This window comes from Tasmannia lanceolata, unplaced genomic scaffold, assembly GCF_043159265.1.
Source record: "Tasmannia lanceolata isolate RefF3 unplaced genomic scaffold, GAP_Taslan_0.1 ptg000023l, whole genome shotgun sequence".
NCBI lineage: Eukaryota > Viridiplantae > Streptophyta > Magnoliopsida > Canellales > Winteraceae > Tasmannia > Tasmannia lanceolata.
The window spans coordinates 2,643,551-2,667,925 of record NW_027518700.1 but is presented as its reverse complement, the minus strand read 5'-3'; the positions used below and the strand labels follow the sequence as shown (position 1 = coordinate 2,667,925).

Genomic DNA, 24,375 nt, shown 5'->3' with positions numbered 1-24,375 from the left:
AACACCACCCACAAACTTTTATTTGTTATACCCACAAACTTCTATATGTTCTTTCACTTGGATGAATCGAGATTGAATAATATGAAAGAACAGTTGAACATTTTGAGAGTGTGATTTTTTTCTCCTTTGAAGAGGTGGCCACCATTATCAGCTTGAATTCAACTCTAGGAAACAAGTAAATCTCTCTGCCCATGAAATTCATTTTTTTGATAATTGGTTTTGATTTGGTATCTTGATACTGGTTTAAGAATCAAAAGAAAATCGAAACAATGGCCACAAATCACATATATATATATATATATATATATATATATATATATATATATATATATATATAGAGGAAACTGTTGGTGAGCTTAAGCTCACCAAACTTATGGTGAGCTAGCTTGCCCAATCACATGGGTCCCACATTTTGGGGAGTGATCCAAACCATTCATTTGCAAGGCCTTATCATAGATAGGGGGTGTACCAAAAATCAGCTCCATAGGATCATCCTAACCCCTCCATTTGTGGAGGACAAAAATGGGGCAGATTTGTGTCTGTCCATTTTTGTCCTCCACAAATGGAGGGGTTAGGATGATCCTATGGAGCTGATTTTTGGTACACCCCCCATCTATGTAAGGGACTTTCAAATGAATGGTTTGGATCATCCTAACAAAGTGGGCCCCCATGTGATTGGGCAAGCTAGCTCACCATAAGTTTGGTGAGCTTAAGCTCACCAACAGTTTCCTCATATATATATATATATAATACAATAAGCTGGGATGAGAAGATGAGAGTTTTTTCAATTTTTTTGAAAATTACATGAGAATTACACGTCACATTTTTTGACTTTTTTGAACAAATGCACTCATTCAACTCATATAATTTCAATCCTACCCCCCCTCCTTTATGCTTTTAACAAAGGCACCCATTAAATCATATAATTTCAATCCTACCCCCTCCTTTATGCTTTTAACAAAGGCACCCATTAAAGCCCTATAATTTCGATCTTACCCCCCTCATTTATGGTTTTTTAATTAAAAAATTATAGGGTGATCTTGACCATCCGATTTAAGATAAGAGGAATTATGAAAACATCTATAGATTGGAGGGCTAGGATCGGCCTATGGAAATGATTTTTGGCGGGCCGACAAAGAACTGTACGGACGACATCATAGGTTGATCCAAGTCGTTCATGTGATGGAACACAATATAAATAGGTTGTGCCCGTAATTGTTGCTCCTTTTAAGGTGCCCGGAATTTGTCAATATTTTTAAAGGTGTCCTGAATCTATAGTATTATGTAATTTGTTTACAAAAATCCGTAGTATTATGTAACATATGCACCAAATCCGTAATTTTGCAAAAAAAAAAAAACGCTACTATGTTGACTTTGTGGACAAAATGTATAATAAAATTCATAAAGAAGGGTAAAATAGGTATTGTGAATGGGGTATGGTTGAAAATATGAGGCTTTAATGGAGGCCTTTGTTAACAAAAGGAAAAGAAAAGTGATGTGTTATTCTGTTAGAATTTTGAAAGAAATTCAAATAATTCTCTCATTTTCTCTTTTGCTATATATATATATATATATATATATATATATATATATACACTAGCAAAAAACCCCGTGCGATGCACGGGCCGACAAAGAATTGTACAGACCACATCATAGGTTGATCTAAACCGTCCATGTGATGGAGCACAACATAAATAGGTTGTGCCCGGAAAATAATTTCCATAGGCTGATCCTAGCCCTCCAATCTATGGAGGTTTTCATAATTGTTGTTCCTCTTAAGGTGCTCAAGATTCGTCAATATTTTTACAAGTGTCCTGCATTCGTAATATCAAACTTTCCGTAATTTGACCCGCCCATAGTGAATAAGGAAAAGTAGTTTTTTCATCATCGTTAGGGATGCAACTTGGGTCTCAACCCGACCCAACCCGATTTGCAATTTCCTCAACCCGACCCAACCCGATTCCCAATTCGGGTTGGGTTGGGTCGGGTTGACCCGATTTGATATGGTACCAATTGTTGACCACCTGAACTCAAGCCGGGTTGTTTTGGATTTTGAGAACCAATATTGAGTCACAAATAATTAGTTTTTAACTCACAATAGGTTCTCAAAATCCAAACCAAACAGGGACTAACAATTAACAAAGGGAAATGTTATCCGCACTACTATATTTTGATAATCACACTCCTCACTTTATTAAAGTACGGTATGGCCCGCACCATAGGATTATCCAAACCATCCAATGTGAACTGTGGAGACTATTTCAATGTTGAAAAAGAAAAACACATACACATAACTTCTTCAGATGGAACCCAAATTCGGGTTTCGGGTCGGGTCGGGTTGCCCGATAGCCCAACCCGATTTCCAATTCGGGTTAATTTTTCCCAACCCAACCCAACCCAACCTGATTTGCGAAAAAACTTAACCCGACCCCACCCAAATTCGGGTTGAACCCGTTGGGTTCGGGTTGAAGCCGACCCGTGTGGGAACATCCAAGTAACAATGATGGTTTCAAATTATATAAAGTGCTATTGTCCTCACTACCATATTTTATAATGGCACTACTCACCGTATTTTGATGATCTCACTCCTCACTTTATTAAAATGTACGGTATGACCCTACCATAGGATGAACCAAACCGTCCATTAGATGGGCCACTGCCTACATAGGTTGTGCCCCAAAAATAATTTTCATAGGTTGATCCGAACCCTCCGATCTATAGAGGGTTATAGGTTGATCCAAACCATCCATGTGATGGAACACAACATCAATCGGTTGTGCCCGTAAAATCATTTCCATAGGTTGATCCTAGCTCTCCAATCGATATAGGCTGATCCTAGCCCTCAAATCGATAGAGATTTCCATAATTGTTGTTCCTCTTCAGGTGCCCGGAATCCGTCAATATTTTGCAAGTGTCCTGCATGCGTAATGTAAAGTAGTTCTTTCGTTATTGTCATATGTCTTTACCTCTTTTTGGTAGTTTTTTCTGTAATTGTCATAGACATGTACCTTGTGTCGGTACTTTTCGTATGTATATTACAATTTTACCGTCAAATAATTTCTCATAGAGATAGATGTTAGATATCAGCAAAGGGGTTAATGGTAAAAGAGTAATGCTGAGGTGTAAATCCTAGATAAAAAGAAAAGAAATTCTTTTTTTCTCTAGCTATATATATATATATATATATATATATATATATATATATATATATATATATATATACTAGTGGGAAACCCGTGCGATACACGGGGTGTTTAAGAGAGTAGCATATGGGCTAATAAAGTCATAAGAGGAATCTGAATTCTGTTATATACATTTGATATAACATTAACATGACTTACAAAACAAAAAAATATAACCATTTGTTACAGCCTATGGAAGGTAGAAATAAGCCAAAAATTAGCATGAGTCATAGATAAGGTGTTGAAACGGTGAACGGTTTAAACCTGAGACATCCTGACAAACAAAGAAGCCCGTGATTGTGTGTGCCTTCGTGGTGTCATGGCAGCTGCCCCAAATAGAAAGAGCAAGTATCAGTGCAATGTGTAAGATGGTCAGTGCAGGGTCTAGTGGTACACGGGGCAACAAAGAAAATTAATTAAGGGTGCAACTCGGGTTGGGTTGGATTAGGTTGAGTAACCCTACCGGAGATAGCATTCTTTCAAACGCAACCCGAGCCTCGGGTTGAAGATGGTCAATCCTATCCCAACTTGCCTCTAAATCTCTCAACCTTAACCCAACCCAACCCAAGCCATCTTCTATGAGTTGTGATCCATAGAAGGGTTAAGAGATGAATGGAGGAAAAGTGGGCCCATGGTGTAGATTTTGATCCATGGAAAAACCAAACTGATAAATGGTTTGGGGATCATAGAATAAGTAGGTCCACCATTTCAAAAAAAGAATAAGTAGGTCTAACCTGTATTTGGATACAGAAAATTATGAGCATGAAAATCCCTGCAAAAATCTGCCGAAGCCCAGCATAGAAAAAGCAACAACGAAATATACAGAGTAAATTGAAAAACAAAGAAATATAAATACAAAAAAGGGAAGAAACCAAGAATTGAAGGTAAAAATACAATAAAAATTGAAGATAGACAGAAATATCTAAAAATTTACCTTGGGGGAGAATCTGATCTAAGAAGAGAGAGAGAGAGAGAGAGAGAGAGAGAGAGAGAGAGAGAGAGATTTGTAACTTCTTAGGTTTACTAACAGATGTTTTGTTATAAAATTTAGAATTTGAATTTCTAATGTGAAACTCAAATTCTCAATGGGGTACCGTCATGTCTGCAAAATTTTCCTCATAAACATAGAGACCCAATACATACCCTCCTTCCTCACTTCCTTTCTCTCCTACCGGCCATGAATCTGGTCTTGAGAATGGAAGATCAGTAACCTGGATAATCCATCGATCCATGAGTCCCATCGAGAGATATGGGCCGAGGAAAGCCTAGATTTCCTATTCTCTTCAAGCGATTAACTGCTAGATTAAAGCTTTAATTGCGAAATTGAAGGATTAATAAAATTCAAAACAGAAACTTCTGAAACGGAATAGGTGGTATTTTTGTTAAGCTAAGGTTAATTCAATTTTAAAATACGAATGACACGTGAGAAAATACTTGCCACGTAGATTTGTGACAATTCTATTTTCAGAATTTTTCACCGATGGACTGGAACCCGAATTTTTTAGGGGCACATTATGTAAACCTACTTATAACGTAAGAGATAGAGAGAGAGAGAGAGAGAGAGAGAGAGAGAGATTTTCTCCAAGTAATCTCGAAATTTTAGGCGCTTTAGAGAGAGAAAATAGTAGACAAACCAAAATTTTAGAGGTTGCCACGTAGATCGTAAGCGGGATGGGGAGGCTGTCCACGCCCCATCTAGCTATATTATAATAGATATATAGGTGGTACATCCCGTGCGATGCACGGAGAGTGGGGGAAAATTATATTTAACTTCTCATAATAGACAATAGAGAAACTTCATATTACGGAAACCTTATAGATCAGAGGGTTGCGATCATCCCATCGAAATGATTTTGGGGGCACAACCTATTTGCATTGCGGCCCATCAAATGGACGGCCTGGATTATCCTATGGCGTTGATTGCAAACTTCATTTGAAAAATATGGGTGGGGCGTAAAATTTGGCCTTAATGTTAATGCACAGCCCACACCATAGGATCATTGAAACCATTAATTTGATGGGCCACAATGTAAACAGGATGTGGCCCAAAATCATTTCCACGGGATGATCACAACTCTCCAATCTATAGAGGTTTCCGTAATATGCAGTTTTTATTTAGATCGGAGGGCTAAGATTATGAAATGGAGGTTTGGATCATGGGGTGGTGCGTACAATTAATGTTGAAAAATACAGGTGGGGCCTGCCTAGTTCAAAGATTTGAAGAAATTAATTTTTGGGCCAACGAACTGTGGGGGATAGACCAGTTCAAAGATTTGAAGAAATTAATATTCGGGCCCATGAAAAAGATTTTGAAAAATATGGGAGGGTTTGACCCGAACCGTACAGGTCCGGGTGACACAGGCGAGGTAAAAATGACCCGGAAAAATTTACGGGTCACAAATCTTGGACCCGTACCCGGCCCAAGACTGTGCGGACTAAATCATAGGTTGATCCAAACCGTCTATGTCATGGAACACAACATCAATACGTTGTGCCTATAAAATCATTTCCATAGGCTGATCCTAGCCCTCCAATCTATAGAGGTTTGCATAATATGTTGTTCCTCTGAAGGATTTTGAAAAAAAATGGAGGGTTTGACCCGACCCATAAGGGTCCTGGTGACACGGGGAAGGTCAAAATGACCCGGGGAAATTTACGGGTCACGAATCTTGGACCCGTACTTGGCCCAAGAACTGTACGAACCACATCATAGGTTGATCCAAACCGTCCATGTGATGGAACACAACTTCAATAGGCTGTGCCCCAAAAATCAATTCCATAGGTTGATCCTAGCCCTCTAATCTATAGAGGTTTCCATAATATGTTGCTCCTCTTAAATCTGATGGTTAAGATCACCCATTAGATTTATTTTATTTAAAAAGCATAAACAAGGGGGGTATGATTGAAATTATGTGGCTCTAATGGGTGCCTTTGTTAAAAAGCATAAAGGAGGGGTAGGATTGAAAATATGTGGGTTGAATGCGTGCCTTTGTTTAAAAAAGTCAAAAAAAGAATTTTCTAAAAATTCATAAAATCCTTCCCTTTTCTCTCCTATTGCCACCTCAGCAGTGAATAGTGAAACCCCCATGTAGCAAAAAACACCGTACGATGCATGGATCGAGAAAGAATTGTACAGACCACATCATAAGGTGCCCAGAATTCGTCAATATTTTTACAGGTGTCCTGCATTCGTAAGATCAAACTTTTCGTAATTTGACCCGCACATAGTGAATAAGGAAAAGTAGTTCCCGATTTCCAACCCGACCGGGTTCGACCCGACCCGACCCGATCTGCAAATTTCACAACCCGACCCAACCTGATTTCCAATTCGGGTTGGGTTGGGTCGGGTTGACCCGATTTGATATGGTTGAAATTGTTGACGACCTCAACTAAAGCCGGGTTGTTTTGGATTTTGAGAAGCAATAGTGAGTCAGCAATAATCCGTTTTTAATTGACAATCGGTTCTCAAAATCCAAACCAAACAGGGACTAACAATTAACAAAGGGAAATTTTATCCGCACTACTATATTTTGATGATCACACTCGTCACTTTATTAAAGTACGGTATGGCCCGCACCATAGGATTATCCAAACCGTCCATTGTGGACTGTGGATGATATTTAAGTGTTGAAAAAGAAAAACACATATGCAGAACTTCTTGAGATAGAACCCAAATTCGGGTTTCGGGTCGGGTCGGGTTGCCCGACAGCCCAACCCGACCCGACCCGATTTCCAATTCGGGTTGATTTTTCCCAACTCGACCCAACCCAAATTCGGGTTGAACCCGACCCGTGTGGGAACATCCAAGTAACAACGATGGTTTTAAATTATATAGTGCTAATGTCTTCACTACCATATTTTATAATACCACAACGCACCATATTGTGATGATCGCAGTCCTCACTTTATTAAAATGTACGGTATGGCCCATACCACCAAACCGTCGATTAGATGGGCCACTGTCTACATAGGTTGTGCCCCAAAAATAATTTTCATAGGTTGATTCGAACCCTCCGATCTATATCGGGTTATATGTTGATCCAAACCGTCCATGTAATGAACACAACATCAATCGGCTGTGCCCGTAAAATCATTTCGATAGGTTGATCCTAGCCCTCCAATTGATATAGGCTGATCCTAAAATCATTTCATAAGTTGATCCTAGCCCTCCAATCGATAGAGGTTTCCATAATTGTTGTTCCTCTCCAGGTGCTCGAAATCCGTCAATATTTTGCAAGTGTCCTGCATGCGTAATATAAAGTAGTTCTTTTATCATTGTCATATGTCCTTACCTCTCCTTGGTAGTTTTTTTTCGTAATTGTCATAGACAGGTACCCAGGTCGGTACTTTTCGTATTTAGATTACGATTTTACCCTCAAATAATTTCTCATAGAGATAGATGTTAGATATCAGTAAAGGGGTCAATGGTAAAAGAGCAATGCTGTAAATCTCAGAGAAAAATGAAAAGTCAAAAAAAGGATTTTCAAAAAATTCAAAAAATCCACCCCTTTTCTCTCACGCTGCCACCTTAGCAGTGAATAGTGAAACCCCCATATATATATATATATATATATATATATATATATATATATATATAGAGAGAGAGAGAGAGAGAGAGAGAGAGAGAACGGTTCCTACACATATGTGTAGATAAGTTATCTACACACTAGCTTAAAATACAGTGGGGGCCACATTATTTGGGTGATCCAAACCATTCATTTTTAAGGCCCTCACATAGATAGGGTGTCCAGAAAAAATCAGATCCATAGGATCATCCTAACCTCCTAACCATTCGAACTGTGGAGGCAAAAAATGGACTAATTTGTGAAGGTTTAAAGACATCCATTTTACCTCCACAAATCGTAGGGTTGGGATGATCCTATGGATCTGATTTTTTGTAGACACCCTATCTATGTGAGGGCCTTTAAAATGGATGGCTTGGATCACCCAAACAATGTGGGCCCCCACTGTATTTTAAGCTAGTGTGTAGAGAACTCTCTACACATGTGTGTAGGAACCGTTTTCTCATATATATATATATATATATATGAGGAAAAGGATTGTGAGCTTGAGCGTTGGAACCTTATGGTGAGCTTGAGCTCTCAAACCAATGAGGCCCACATTGTTAGGATGATCCAAAGCATTCACTAGAAAGGGCCTTACATAGATAGGGTGTGTACAAAAAATCAGCTCCATAGGATCATCCTAACCCATCCATTTGTGGAGGTCAAAATGGACAGACCACAAATCTGCCCATTTTTGCCCTCCACTTTTGGAGGGGTTAGGATGATTCAATGGAGCTGATTTTTGGTACACACCCTATCTATGATAGGCCCTTGCAAATGAATGGTTTGGATCCTCACAGAAATTGTGGGACCCATGTGATTGGTGCACTCAAGCGCACCATTCCTTATTAGAGCTTGAGCGCACGAACATATTCCTCTATATATATATATATATATATATATATAGAGAGAGAGAGAGAGAGAGAGAGAGAGAGAGAGAGAGTAAAGCACCCCGCGCTATGCGCGGGCATGAAAAAAACTTAATGGTTATAAAATGAAGCCTTAATATTGTTCTTTAACGAAAAAAAAAAGGAAAATAAATACACTGGTTATTATTATTTCAATCAGAAAGAATATAAACGAAGGAAATTTTGATCCAGAGAGGTTAAAAGGGGGCAAGGCAGGTGATTATAACATAAGAAAGCCTTTCAAATGGTAATCCAAAAGCAAGAAAATGGCAAAAGATGGGAAGGGAAAATGTGACTTGACTATTGAAAGCCATAATTCATTCCTTATTTTAGCAGCAACATTACCAATTCCAATTTATTAAGGCCGAAATTAGGACTATTGAAAACATATACTTAGAATTCATTTAATAAAAAGAATCAACTTCTATTATTTCAACGAAACGGATGACTTTCTCAATCAGTTTGCATGGCATGAATAGTATATAATGAAGTTCTAAACAATTCATCATCATAAGTTCTAAAAAATTCATCATAAGTAGAAAATAGTAGATTTATGAGTTCTTTTTTTCTCATACCTGAGGCATAATTCCCAAGTACAATCCAGCTACTCTTATGCCTCTCTATTAGATTTATGAGTTCTTTAAAGTAAAGATTCAAAACTAACCCGACAATAGGGCTGGTAGTTATCTAAAGAGGAAAAGTTGGATTTGGATGCAGTATTGGATTCAAGAAAATCGACCAGCGTGTTCAGCTAGGTTCCATCAAGATGCCATGTGGAGCAATGGCTAGGTCAGTTAAAACCTAAAAATAATCCAATGAAGGCCTCGGAAAAACTTGATAAAGCTGGCAACAATCCGAAAGGACCGTGCTGACGTGCCTTCCGCGAAGTCAAGTGCAACATACCATCAGCGCGATGGACGCTAGCAAATCCCAAAAAGAATTATGATGTTTTTGAGTTTCTTGATTTTGTTATATAGCAAAGCTGGGATAAAAGAAATAATGAATACTTTTGTTTTGAATGAGAAGGGACGGAGAGAAATAGGGAGACATAGAAGGGGATTAGAAAGCAATTTAGTAGTTTAAGGTACACCGCGAATTCTGACATGCGACAAACCAGCCGCGAAATGCCTTTTGCGATGGACCCCAGCACACACACACACACATATATATATATATATATATATATATATATATATATATATATATATATATATATATATATATATATATATATATAAGCTCACCAAACTTATGGTGCGCTTAAGCGCCTAATCACATGGGTCTCACATTTTGTGTGGTGATCCAAACCATTCATTTGCAAGGCCCTATAATAGATATCCCACATTTTGTGTGGTGATCCAAACCATTCATTTGCAAGGCCCTATCATAGATAGGATATGTACCAAAAATTAGCTCCATAGGATCATCCTAACCCCTCTATTTGTGAAGGACAATAATGAGCAGATTTGTGGACAAACAATGTCTGTCAAGATTTGGAAGAGGAAACAAAAACTTTTCTATTACAAAATTTCTCATCGCAAAGATGCAAGATTTTCCGTCGGGCTCACAAAATATACTATTTTTGATGCAAATTTGTAGTATATTTTGAGGTTTTCAAAATAGACTACAAATTTGAATTTCTTAAACACTGAGATTTGGGATGATGACAAGAGTAAAGAAGAAATCGAAACACTTGCCAAAATACAAGAATATATTCGAACAAAATGTTTTCTATGTGGATATTATTTCATTGGCCACTGATAGTTACAAAATTGTTAGAATAATTGAAAAATTCTTCAAAAAATCCTTAATTATTTATGCACTAATTCAAACTTCAAAAAACCCAAATAATTTAAAATTTAATGTATTTCTCGATTAAATTCATTTTTTTTTAATCGCAAAGGAAATACATCTTTCCTCAAGTAAAGCTAAATTTTCCAAATTAACACAAATTTGACGAATAATTTGTCAACTTTTCATATATCATTTGTAAATCTAGCAAGATATTCAAAACTATCATAAGCTATTGTTATCAAAACTAAGCTCACATCCTAATTTAGTAATCAAATGCGAACTTTCAAACAGTGCATATAACATATAGAGGAATGATAAACTCAAGGGCGCCCTTACAAAAACCAGTTACAAGGGAACTCCCATGGGTCCATCTCAATAAAGTGCATTTATAAGGGGCACAAAGAAGTAATAATCATGGGGCAGAAAAATATGAACTTAAGGAGAAATAAATGCAGTTTGCTGAGATTGACCAATGGCAGTGCCTTGTACATGGATTTTTGGAAGGGCACCCTCAAGTTCATCATTCCTCTAACATTTATTATCTCACTACATATCATATAAACATAAGTTTATTTATTTATTTATAAGGTCCTTGGTTATGTTGTTTCTTAAAGATTTGATCATAGTTTAACATAACATTGCATAATTATTATAACAGGTGGTGGTCACCACTGGAACACCCCATCCGAAGAAATGGCTACTAGGAATCAATCCCAGGGACAGCTTATCCAAGGATTTCTATTTCCGGGGAGAACAGCTCCATTGTAGCAACTACTCATGAGAAGATAATGTTTGCCACTATACATTGAAAGTCACAACTTACTGTGATGGCCAAGTTACAAACAAGGGCACCACAGCAAGAGCATTATACAGATTTTTACTCTGGAAGCACCAAGCAAGTTAAAAGAAGAAACAAGGCAAAAGGCTATGAAACTATTCTTCAAGCCCAAGCAGTTGTGCCTCAAAGGATCAAACTCTTAGGTCATGTATTGAATCAAATTTAATTAACATAAAAGATTTGCTCACCCAAAGTTAGCAGTGTTTTGAATGTTCTATCCAACACCAAGGGCAAACGACAATGTGTCAAGCTTCATTTCCGTCCTCAACCCGAACATGACGCAAATAAGGTCCAAGCTCTCACCAGAGCATAATCTCTTATACCAAGGCAGCCATTGAACTAACGATAAGAGTCTGAGTACTTAGATGACCACCAACCAATGAAATTTGGAAGTGGGCTCAGCTGGTTTTCTACTGCAAACCTTGACAAATGAAAACCTGGATGGGCTGCTGACTAGTGTTCCAAGCATCCAACATTTTGAACTGTTTCAAACTAAAGAACGAACACATTAGACAATTTAAAAGCCCATGAATATGTGGTCTCCATGCAGAAAATCATCCCCCCACCTGAAGATCAGATCATGATCCACATGTAGTTAAATCACATTAGATCAGAGAATGACTGGGTGAGAATAGTACAAGTGGCACACAATACCAGACTAAGAAGAAATAATATAATGCAGACAGAAAAATAACAAAGAGTATTTTTCTTCTCACATCAATTCAAGTTTATGATATAGCTCCTAGAGGATCTACCTTGACTCGTCATGAAAAAAGAAATGCTAAAGAAAGGTTGTACTAACACAATTTTTTTATATAAAAAAGCTGAACTACATGAAGAAAAAGCTTGGCATGTTCGTTCATACCAAGGAAAAACTTAAGGTGCCTTACCAAAGGAAAAAGAAATGTTCAAGGTGGTGATTGGCACATCAGATGATTCAATGACTAAGATAAGAGGATACTAGATTACAGAGAAAGAGACTAAAATGCGAAGGCAAAAGAACCAATTACCACCCAAACTAAAAGATAGCAGAACTTAGGGCACAAACAAGTCCTAGGCTAGGCTGAAAGATGAAGGGCATTCAAACAATGAATTAAGAGCGAAATGTTAATGATAATTATGTGGATAGAACAACGAATATATGAATGGGCATGAGGAATGGCATTCTTCTAACATCATAGCAATTAAGACAGGATAGAAAAAGAAAGGAGTGTGTTCCAATGAATTGTACACTAACAAAACTGCAGAATCATGAAACCACTCCAACTCTAACTGTGATAAGGTTTGTTATGTATAATATTGGTTTTGTTCTTTTACATTTATTAGTGCGTTATGTGCCATGAATGTTGTCATATTGTCATTTGTTGTTGGGTTTGGCAGTAGTTAGATCGTGGGATTATGTTTATAAATTTCAGTTGAAAGAGGGCAAAGCAGACTGTTTTTTCTCAACAAAGCTCTCGCAGGAAGGCATCGTCCCCCTCGAGACGGACGAACCCATATATTATTTTCTTTCTTTTATGTTTAACTCTGTTTTGATCCTAACATCCCGTATCAGAGCAGTACCAATCTGGTAGAATGGCAGTGAAAAATGATGAAAGGATGGACTGATTAGAAGAAATGCTAGAAGAGATATCACAATCGTTGGCAGCTGCAAATGCTTAAATATGATCATTTAGCATCAACTACAAACACCGGAAATGATGAACGGGCCAGGAATTATGATGCTTGGCAAGGAGGAAGTCTGGGGAGAGGCTATGGAAGATCTGATATCAATTCATTCCAGCCACGATATACTCTGCTGGATTTCCCGAAATTCAATGGAGAAGGCCCCACTGGGTGGATTTACCGTGTGGAACAATTCTTCCGTTATCATAAAGTCGCCGATTGTCAACTAGTGTTGTTGGCTTCATTTCACTTAGAGAGCGACACTAGTCAATGGTTCCAATGGTATGAACGATCTCAACAACACTTGGACAGATTAAACCATTTGCGATCGGTTTGGTCCGACTGAATATGGGGATTTGGACGCTGCATTATCAAAGCTACGCCAAAAAGGGACATTGCAGGAATATCATACACAATTTGAGAGGTTGGCCAATCGTGTGGAGGGTTGGACTGAAAAGGCTCTCGTAGAATGTTTTGTGAAGAAATTGGCACTAAAGAATGTATGTTTCAACCCAAAACTATGGCTACTGCCATAGGTCTAGCAAGAATGCAAGAGGAGAAGAGAGACCGATTCGAGGCAACCGGACCTCCTAATGGTTCAATGCGGGAGGAACAATGACTCTCCTGAAAACAAAGTTTCATTCGTTGTTGTAAAATTCTCTACCTTTTCATTAAGATACAACTCCTGCGCCATGGCTACAACTTGGTAGGTTTTGGATTCCATGCGCAATGATTTTCAAAAGATCGACACACTTGTCTTGAAATTGATGGAAGAACACCGACGATATGCAGAAGGCTTTGAAAAAAACGACATAGTGATCGAGAAAATGCGCAAAAAGAATGAAAAGTTGAAACTTGAGAAAGTTGATGTTCACGTAGAGAAAAGTGTGAGAATTAATGGAGACAAAGATGGACAATCATATTGCTTTTCGAGTTTGATCACAACGGATTTTGGAAGTGGCGTTCAAAAGATCGCAACAGTTATTTTTGAAGACAGAAGTCCAGCATTAAATTGTGTTGCTCAACAAAATGATGTCCAGCCATGCTGTACGGCTCAGAATGTTGGGCCACCAAGAAGCAGCATATGCATAAGATGAGTGTAGCGGAAATGCGAATGCTTAGATGGATGTGCGGCCACACAAGGTTAGATATGATCAAAAATGAAGACATACGTAAAAAGGTGGGGGTGGCACCAATTGAGGAGAAGATGAGAGAGCACCGCTTAAGATGGTTTGGACATATCCAACGTAGGCCTTTGGATGCTCCGGTGAGAAGAGGCGACTCGTGCCAAATTGACGGAGAAAAAATAGGTAGGCGTAGGCCGAAAACAACTTGCGTAGAAACAATGAGGAAAGACTTGATAGCTAGGAACATAACAAAGAACATGACCTTGGATAGGATAGAATGAAAGAAAATGATCCACGTAGAAGAACCCAACTAGAGCCAGGATTAGAGCTGGGTAGACTCCTTCTTCATGAAATTTTTCTAAAGGATTCATTTAGCCGACCCCGTCTAGTTTGGGACAAAGGCTTTGTTGAGTAGAGTTGAGTATTCAATAATTCGACCTCGAGGGCAAGGTCGTTTCTAAGGCGAAGGAATGATATGTACATATGGTTATGGTGTTTATGGGGTAGTTGTAATGTAGTTATTGTGTAGTTGTGCGAATTTGTTTTAAGGTTGCGGGTGTTAGTCATTGGTTATGTGTCATGTAAGCAGGTTAATAGGGTAGTGATGTGGAAATCCTTTCTATTTGTATTCAAGGAGTTGTATCTTAATGAAAACGTAGAGAAAGCAAAGAATGAAACTTTGTAGAGTCATGGTTAATGGTTCATCTCGAATTGAACCATTAGGAGCTCCGGTTGCCTTGAATCACCTCTTCTCCTCTTTTCTATCTTTTGTTTTGTTTATTTGTGTCAAGGACACTTAGGCACGTAACAAACCGCAACAGACTTGCATGCATCGTGCAACTGGAATGTTTGAAAGTCCACAATTTCCAAGCTTCAATCATCCAATGCAGTTGTTTATTTATTTTTTTAATGGCATTTGCCAATGTAGGAAATCCAGTACTGACAGATGCAATCCAGAAACCAGACAAATTTATGATAGCCATCAAGAGTAGAACATAAATGATCATAAAAGGCCAAATAACATTAGTATGTTAGCTCTGTCTCTCAAGCATTACAAATAAAAATCCAATAGCAAATGACCCACCAAGGTAGAAATTCACATTGTTCAAAGGAGGGCGTGGAAAGCATTTCATGACTTTGTAAGTCATAATATCTTGAACAATCAAATCATCCAGTTAAGCTCCATATATGTGACATAATATTGGCAAAATAATCAAAACAATTTCTCCCGTATTGCCATAATATTGCAAGTTCGCAACAATGGGATCACGGACTTTAATTAAATGATTTAAAAGTGTTGACACTGGCATAGTAAAATAAGCCACTCCGCATATCAGGAGACTGCGAGGAAAACATAAGTATTTCTTTCGGATCATATAACAGAACAAAATAAAATGATTCTACAGTTGCAAAGATCAGACAAATCGACATTAGCACTTTGCTTTCATGCACAGAAACACAGTGAAAGTTGAATCTCCAGCATTGAGTGGGAGTAGACTAACAACATCTCCTGTATGTTATTGGGTTTTACAGAGTCCCAGTATCAACAGGAGGAAAACAAAAATGTTACAGGAAACTTCACATGCAATCAGGAACAGAAAGGAGCATTTAAATGCTAAAAATTATCTGATAGATGGGAAAAAAAAAAACCAAATCTGTGATGTGTCACAGAAAGTAAAAGCACTTTTTGAGTCTGTTCTCCACTACTATGACAGAATTGACAGTGGGGAATATACCCATGAAATGAGACAAAGTTGGACTTCAAAAAATAAAACATACCTGGCTGTCAGGACTTAGGCTTCAAAGAGAGGCCCGTCTCCACTTTCTTTATTTCAAAAATGAGCATTCTCCACATTTTCAGTACAAACATCTCAGCTTCATCATCCAAGATGGACTGAAGAAGTTCCAGCATTTGTGATGCACGTACATGCTCTTTGGTACTGGAAACAATGTAGTCTACTAATGTTGCTTCTTCCTCTCCAAGAAACTCTGTTATCTTCTTTGAAATCCACGGTCTCATTCTCTCATGTAGCTCATGCTGTAAAAGTTCATCTAGCACATTCAACATAATTGCCATAAACACATCCCTTGCTATCATATATGTTATAATACTAAAAATTATTTGTATAGCTTGCAGATGAAAATTTTACGAAGTCATTTAGAGGCTCAAAAACCATGCCTCTGTCAAATGGTGAGCGTTCAAACTTCAAAGCTAGGTAGTTGATTTCATTACACAATCCAGAACACAAGAATGTTCCTTTACAGATCAGAAACTGGAACAGAAACACATCCTGAAATGTTCCAGTACCTATTCTGGGAAAATGTAGCTGTTCCACCTCAACTGAGCATCTAGCTTTTTCCAGCTGGAACAGACCATTCCAGCGAGAACCATTGTTTCCCAATTGGGTTTATATTTTCCGATTTTCAGGTCTTTTGGCAGGAATAGAGAGTGCCTTTGGAGATCGTGTAGGTTTGGATTCTCTCATTTTCTCACAGACATTTTTTTTATTTCCCTAGACCCAAAAACACGACATTATACACTATATTCTGGCAATTCTTTTTCTCATTTATATCATTTTTTTTCGTTCGTTCATTCATGCGTGAGTGCATGCATGTGCGTGTGTGGTGTGCGTGGGTGGGTGTTGTTTCTCAAACAAGCCAAAAACACCAAAGACAATCACACCATTTAGAAAAACAAAATGCCCAGCAAAATAGATTTGACAAGCTACATCCAAAGAAGGGAAATGAAACCTAGCAGCCCAAAAAAAATCCCAACTTCCCTTCCAAATAAGCACCATAACTCTCAATTCTACCCATGTGACTGCTCCATAGATTATAATTGGTTGTCATTGCATGAAATGACTTGTTTTCCCCCATATATAATACACTTGACAAACTAAAATTCAATAATTCATTCAGATTTGCATATAAAAAAGTATATTGAGAGAGAGAAAGAGAATTGGAGCACAGAAAGCCTCTCACCTTGTCATACACAGCCCAATTAATGTCATACGAAAACAATTCTTCCTTAGTTTTAGGGATCATATCAATTAACTGTTTTGCATCCAAAAGCTTCTTGTTTTCAGATGTCTTCAGCTTATCCATACCGTGTTCCCGATCCCTGGCTCGGTCGACAGTCTTATCATGAACTTTCTCTCTGTTCTCATCTCTAGCACGGTTACTCTCCTCATCATGCCGGTCTCGCTCTCTCTGGCTCACTCTGTCATTAGATCGTCTATTCCTTTCCCTTTCCATTTCAGGCCTCTCTTCTTTAGGGTTAACACCGGAGATACGCTTAGCGAATTCTGCGGCTGCCACAAGATTTGGTGGTGTGTCAGAAACAGTCAGTTGGACCGCCTGGAGTTCCTCGGTGGAGTAATCAATAGGCACTAGAGGTCTCATCTTTTTCTCCTTCTCTGCATCCTCGTCATCCTCTTCATGGAATACAGAGGGAACGGTCGTCCGTTTTCCTGATCCTACAATACCAAACCCTAGCTTTCGAGCAGGAACGCTATTCTGCTTCATATCTGGTAAACCCATACTTAATTCTTCACCATTGTCATTTCTTAAGATTGCATCACCACCTGTAGAGGAAAATAAGGAATAATAAGAAATCCAACCCTATTTCGAAAGAAATGTTATAAAAGATTAAATAACGCCTTCTCTAACAGCTTAAGCTTTTGGAGTAATTGGTTGGTTAAGAGGGTATCAGACCAAAGGGTCCTGGATTCAAAACTCCTTGATATTAAAAATCCACATGTAATGGCCCAACCCAAAAGAGGGCCCACATGTGCCACGTGTAGGCCAACCCTGAAAAGAGGGGCCACACATGTGGGGGAGTGTTAAAAGTATAAAAGATTAAAAAATGTCTTCTCAAACAGCTTACACTTTTGGAGTAATTGGTTGTTTAAGAAGAAAAAAAATAGAGAGATGACCATTCAATGAAGAAAAATAAGGAATAATAAACGTACCACCATGGTTAGCATGACTAGAATCACTCTCATAAGACTGGTCTACAACATTTTCACTACCTTCAAAGCTAATTCCTTCTTCTAGGATCATGGGTTTTTCACTCCCATTAGGCATAAACATGGAATCATCATGCGCCTGTTGCTTTTGCTGCTGGTCTTCCTCCATCTTCCTCTTGGACTCGGCAACTTCCTCATCTTCTCTTAATTGGTCAGCCAAGTCGTCTACCTTCTCCCGCTGCCTCTTTTTCCTCCGCTCTTCGAATTCTCTACTCCTGCGTCTCCGCTTTCTTGTATCGTCATCATCGCTTTCATCTTCCTGATCCATGATCTCTCTCCATCGTTCCCGTTCCCTTTCCTTCTCCCCCTCTTTCTCAAGCTGTCGCCGGTGCTCTTTTTCCCTCTCTCTCAACTCCCACTCCTTAACACGTTCCCTATATAAGCGATCAGCCTCTCGGATTTTCATCTCTCGCTCCCTCTCCCTCCTCACCCGCTCCCTCTCCCGTTCTCTCTCATATCTCTCTAGTTCCCTTTCCTTCTCCCGTTTCAAATCCCGCTCCCTATCCCTCTCTCTACTTCTCCTATCATCCCTCTCTCTACTTCTCCTATCATACCTTCTACCCTTGTCAGACAAGCCTGTTTCAGGTCTATCATGCTCAGCAGCTGCCTTGCTTTCACTCGTTGTTTCATCATCATTTTTATCTTCGGCTGCATCTGCAACAACAAGAACCAAGCACGATTGGTCCACACAAAAAAATAATAATAATAATAATAATAATAAAGGAGTTGCTAGCCACTTTTGTGGAAAGCCATTTCGAGCCTGGCTTTTGCACGTGCAGCCGCACAAGTAGACTTTTTGGCAGATTTTTTCTTACTATTTTAATTCATCTGACATGGCTCTCATCACATGCTTAAGACAGGACACAAGGAAGAAATGAATTTTCCATTTTTCTTTTCTTTTTTCCAGTAAGACTCACCACTTTTCATGATATCAACATCAGAATCTGCATCCCTCGATTTTGAAGGCACTTCGGAATTTGACTTGGTAGATCCATCACCAGGATGTTTCACAGGTGGTGGAGGGGGCAGGGGTTTGTTCTTTGATCTCTCTTCCATCATATTACTAAGCTTATCCAATGCATCTCTGTCTGCCTCTTGATCTTCAACTGTCACAATACCAAATTTCTGGGCAGTGTCTTGATTTTCTTTATCCACTGATTCACCGTTATCAGTTATTGGGTCCTCTAAAGAAGGCTTTGGAGGTTCAAGCTTTTCAACACCCGGTGCACTTTCATGTTCTTTTTCATCACCTTCAACTTCGCCTTCCTTGAGTTCCTTTTCTCTTTCAGTTTTCTTCTTAACATAACGCTCTAGGTATTCCCTTGTCGCTTGGTTAACGTTTAGCTGTCAAAGCATCAGATTAACCCAGAAAATGAAAGGAAAATTTGCAACAACTGTAATGAGCATAAGATGGTAAATGAAAGATAAAGTGGGAAAATCACAAGTGAGCTGTAGTTAACTGAAAGGCCTTGTGTGATAGATTCATATGAAAAATATTGGGGAAATGTTATCAGCACTATCATATTTTGATGATCTCACTCCTCACTCTATTAAAAAGTAAGGTATGGCCCGCACCATAGGATGATCCAAACCGTCCATTAGATGGGCCACGGCCTAAATAGGTTGCGCCCCAAAAATCATTTCAATAGGTTGATCCTAACCCTCCGATCTAAAGAGGGACTGAATCTTAGAGGGTTGATCCTAACCCTCTATAGATCGGAGGGTTAGGATCAACCTATGGATATGATTTTTGGGGCACAACCTATTTAGGCTGTGGCCCATCTAATGGACGGTTTGGATCATCCTATGGTGCGGGCCATACCTTACTCTTTAATAAAGTGAGGAGTGCGATCATCAAAATATGTTAGTGCTGATAACATTTCCCAAAATATTGTTATTCTCAGCAAGCAAATTTCTAATGCAAATTGTCATTTCTCAATGCTAAAGAATGTCATACAGAAGATAAAAAAGCCTTCCAGTACCCAAACAGCAAATCCGTGCCAGGTCAGCTTAATAGTTAGAAGGCAAAAACTTATCAATGCCATAAGTATTTGTAACTTAGACGTAAGCAATGTGATTTATTACCATCAACTTCCTGTTCCGTGTCTATAGTCCAATACAGAATCTGACAGACAACTGCTTTGTTAGCATATTTATAAGAGTTGACAGGATTACAACTCTTAGTAATATATATATATATATATATATATATATATATATATATATATATATATATATATATATCTTAGTATACTTGCGAGGAAATTCATTATAATAAAATGGAGAGAAAACAGAAAGCAAGACTTATGCCGTTATTCAGCTATAACAGAGGGGGAAATAAATGTGTCATGTCAATGGTGGGGCACGTTATTTACCTCGACATACCCAGAAGACCATAGCAAAGTGGTGACCACCTCAACCTTTTCTTATTTACTCTTGTGAATTGTGATGGAATCTATTGCCCCCAAAATCTTACGAGAGCCAAGGTTTGCAGTTTGGTTGGAGGCACCAAGGCAGAAAATAGCAGTCCAATTATATTTCTCACCTCCCATATGTTCATGGCATGATGGTTTTTGTTGAAGCCATTTTCTAGGGCAGGCTAAATCAATGTTTCAAAACGCGGATGTGAAGTGGAACGCCCCCAAGAAAAATCCTTGTCGACTCCGCACGGACGCGGCCAAGAACGCGGTTGACGAGGTTGACGCGGTCATAACTCGGGAGAGTCAAAAGAGTTTATTGACTCTGTAGGGCAAAACGCGGAATGCGGAATGTGGTGCAATGCGGAACGCGGCCAAGGTAAAAAGGAGTGGACTCGGGGGAGTTCCTGGTCGAGTCAAGGAGTTTTTAAACACTGAGCTAAATAGAGGTATGTCCTCTTCATCACAATTGAGATAATAAAGGCATAATGATTAAAAAAATGATTAGCCACAAGGACCTATGCAGAGGTCTCATTGGTTGCCCTGTAATACCTTGGTCTTCCATTAATAAATTGTAAACTTGCAGCTGGATTAGGACCTAGTGGTAAAGAAATTCTACTCTTGCATTATTTGGATTTATAGAAATGTTGTTATTTCACGCTTCTTGGCAAGATACCTTTGACTAGGGAAACACTCCAATTTGCTAGTTTATCATAGATTCAGCAATTTGGCTATCTGCATCCGCAGTGGATAGCCTGGAAATGTTGAAGAGCTACCTATGGAGCTGATGTGGTATGGTATATTTATAGAACATCCAGTTGACTGGAATGTAGAATTCAGACCAGATGTTGGAAGGGTATGGACATCAAAAGCTTTGAGGGCCATAAATGTAGACCTCGGGAAACTTAAACCAGAGGGATGTGAATGCTGAAATGGTAATCTAGACCTCAACCCCCATAGCAAAATGTGAGAGGCATAATACATATGCTTACACTACCATAGGTATAACTTTTATGGAAGTGAAAATATTTATAAACAACACATGTTTATACATCAGAGACAGATAGTAAACGTTGTTATTGTGCTAGGGAGAGAAAAGAGGAAGATAACTGCAGCTTCTCAGAACGTAAATCAGTCCAATCAACGGTCCCAATTAAGGCTGTAAATTGTTCTTGTCAAGCAGCAATTCTTAGCATGAATTAAACAACAAACTGGAAGCATGCACTATGAAGAGATCACTAAAATATGAAAGGGAAAAAAGAACAAAAAAACACATGAATGCAAACATACCACCAGCTCTTGTCCATCAACATTAAATTTACTTAGCAAACGCAATGCACGGAGAACTCCTTCAGCAGACTCGAATTCACAAAAACCAAAGCCTCTTGGAGATCCATCGGTGGGATCTTGAGCACGTTTCCAACTCTTGACCGGTCCGCAGAGCTTCACAAAGTGTATACACATCAGAAATACCTTTCCCATAATAAATAGCTTCAAAGTTGCATGTAAATAATAAATGTGATGAAGTAACAAAACTAATCAATATAACAGAACAGAAACCTACCCGAAGGATAGAGAGCAGAAAATCGTTTTCAACAGTTGGAGCTATTTTTCCGACATACACAGTGGTCTGCGGCTTCTCAGTTGGTGCAACAATCGGAACTAACGGCCTTATCACAGGGGTAACATTTGGAGGCACTCCAAGAATCCCAGGAACAAGAGGCCGAGATAGTGGCGGAATTACACCCATTGCTGGTGGCGGACGAGGGGGGAATGTGGGGCGAACCATAGCCGTGTATGGTGTAGGATAACGAGGAATGCCTGGAGAAAGCCAAAAATATCTATGCAAACATGTCAGAGCAAGCTTAGAAATCAAACAGGATATAGCCTTTCCCACTAAATATATATTGATGTATGGAAGAACAGATAGACTAGAATGATTAAACGGTGTTACCACAAAATACAAGCATATTAGAGATGCTCAGCACAGGTATGGCAACTATCACCAGCTGGACAGATTACCTGAAGGGACATGTATCACGTGGAGAAAGATAGCATCCAAATTTGTAAACTTTATACAATTGTGTAAATTCGGCTCACCTTATCTATCTTCTTGAACACAACCTTCAGAGGTTAGCCCGGGGCCCAGGCATTATATTGTGAAATTGAGTATTCATGAGGCGTCTCTCTAACACCATGGGAATCAATGACACAACAGTACACTACGGACGTTCAATTGTCTTTAAAACTCTTAAAAACTTAAACTACCCAATGCACACATAACAAACAAAAAGAAAGGAAGGAAGGAAACCACAGAAGCAAAAAAAGAGAGACAGGTTATTGTAAAAAAAGAAATCATAATACCTTGGAACACAAGCGCAATCAGCATTCACTTGCTAAACATGGTCTGCTGTCGTGCAAATCAAGAACCACGAAGAGAACCAATAGAAGCATTCTTAAACAGAGAAAAAGGTAGCCAACTAAAAATAACAGGATAGAACATCCGTAATTAAGCACAAATGATCAAAATGTCATCAAAGTCATCGGTATGCACGGAATGACTTCGAGTTTTGAAATGTCCTGAAGCTAATCTGATGTGACAAAGGAAAATGTCTACTCTATAACAGTTCTTGCCTAAAACAATTCAAGAAAAATCAAAGAAATTATGCATACCAACACAGATGTTGAAGTTGGGGTCTTTAAAGAACTGCAAGAGGAAGCCTGCCGACCTTTCTCACCGTGATCAATGAAGATGCTGTAGGAGAAAACATCCCGTCATCGATACCAAATGCACTCTCCGCAGTCCATTCAACCAAAAATCATCCCCTCAAAGTATCACATTATTACTACCCATGAATTCTAAACACTCAAATTGGCATAATTTATCAACACCCAAGACAATTTTCTTCAATTTTCATTTGGTAGGCAATAAGATGTTTACATTAAATAAACAATCTCAAAAATCCTTCCCACCTAACAGAATTTCAGTAACTAAACAACTAAATTTTAAATTAGCATGGATAATTCATGAATAAATATGAATAATCCATCACCCAATTTTCAACTTCTTAATAAAATACCGACAAAACAAAATTGACAAAGCCATGAAGAGAGACACATAAAATAAAATCATCTACAAAACAAGCAGAATTTACGAAAAACCCACCAGGGGGAGGAATCATCCCTTGAGGCGCAGGCATGGTCGAGTATCCATTTGGAGCTTGCTGGTAAGGATTGGGTGATTGTCCAGGGGCAATCTGGTAGATACCCGAGGGGCGCATGGGCGAGACCGAAACTGTGACAGCTCCGGCTCCGGTAGCAACACCGGGGAGCATGATCGAGACACCGGGGGGTTGCAGATTAGGGTTTTGAAAATTAGGGTTAGGGTTCTGGAAATTAGGGTTAGGGTTTTGGAAATTAGGGTTTGGAAGGGGTGAGAATTGAGGGGCAACGAGTCGGAAGGACGGGGCAGAAGGAGGAAGGGATGGAGAGAAGGATTGAATGGAAGGATTTGGTGGAGATATGAGAGAAGGATTTAAATTAGGGTTAGCGTTTTGTGAAGGAGATGAAACAACGGCAGAAGATGTTGAGGATGATGATGGAGGAGGAAGAGAAGGATCTTGTTTGATTGATGAAAGGAGGGTTTTTTCAGGATCGGATTTTTCGGATTTGGTTTCTAGGGTTAGGGTTTCAGAGGAGGAGGGAGAAAACGCCATTAGAGGAGCTTGGGAGAAAGAAAAGAAAGTAGTGGGAAAATGTGTAAGATCTAGTCATATACCCAACACCGTCGATAGGCCTTCTCGTGAACAACATTCTGGTTTATATTTATTCTCTGTTTGGTTGCAGAAGAA

The 24,375-nt window shown here is 38.9% G+C and overlaps 1 protein-coding gene across 4 annotated transcripts; it reads right to left on the bottom strand.

Moving 5' to 3' along the window:
- Nucleotides 1-11,224: 11,224 nt before the first annotated feature.
- LOC143856705 (RNA-binding motif protein 25-like) lies at nucleotides 11,225-24,282 on the bottom strand. Of its 4 annotated transcripts, XM_077366976.1 has the most exons (9): nucleotides 22,625-23,210; nucleotides 22,479-22,546; nucleotides 22,089-22,365; nucleotides 21,815-21,967; nucleotides 19,025-19,451; nucleotides 18,051-18,761; nucleotides 17,062-17,663; nucleotides 15,859-16,117; nucleotides 11,225-11,853 (listed from the first exon to the last, which is right to left on the bottom strand). In XM_077366976.1, the coding sequence occupies exons 3-8, from the start codon at nucleotides 22,311-22,313 to the stop codon at nucleotides 15,866-15,868; spliced, it is 2,370 nt and encodes a 789-aa protein (XP_077223091.1). In that variant the 5' UTR covers nucleotides 22,314-22,365; nucleotides 22,479-22,546; nucleotides 22,625-23,210; the 3' UTR covers nucleotides 11,225-11,853; nucleotides 15,859-15,865. The 4 variants fall into 4 exon arrangements, with proteins under 4 accessions (XP_077223091.1, XP_077223088.1, XP_077223089.1 ...); XM_077366973.1 differs by lacking the exons at nucleotides 22,479-22,546; nucleotides 22,625-23,210 and adding an exon at nucleotides 23,691-24,282 and having other exon boundaries at nucleotides 22,089-22,345; XM_077366974.1 differs by lacking the exons at nucleotides 22,479-22,546; nucleotides 22,625-23,210 and adding an exon at nucleotides 23,691-24,282 and having other exon boundaries at nucleotides 11,225-11,779; nucleotides 22,089-22,345.
- Between the last annotated feature and the right edge of the window lie 93 nt (nucleotides 24,283-24,375).

What these genes read in the sequence shown, in the direction of transcription:
- LOC143856705 (XM_077366973.1), bottom strand. Translation starts at nt 24,240, where the DNA reads ATGGCGTTTTCTCCCTCCTCCTCTGAAACCCTAACCCTAGAAACCAAA. An exon ending in TGTTGATATCATGAAAAGTG is followed by an intron (nt 18,762 to 19,024) that starts GTGAGTCTTACT and finishes TTGTTGTTGCAG; the next exon opens with ATGCAGCCGAAGATAAAAAT. An exon ending in TAGTCATGCTAACCATGGTG is followed by an intron (nt 17,664 to 18,050) that starts GTACGTTTATTA and finishes TTTCCTCTACAG; the next exon opens with GTGGTGATGCAATCTTAAGA.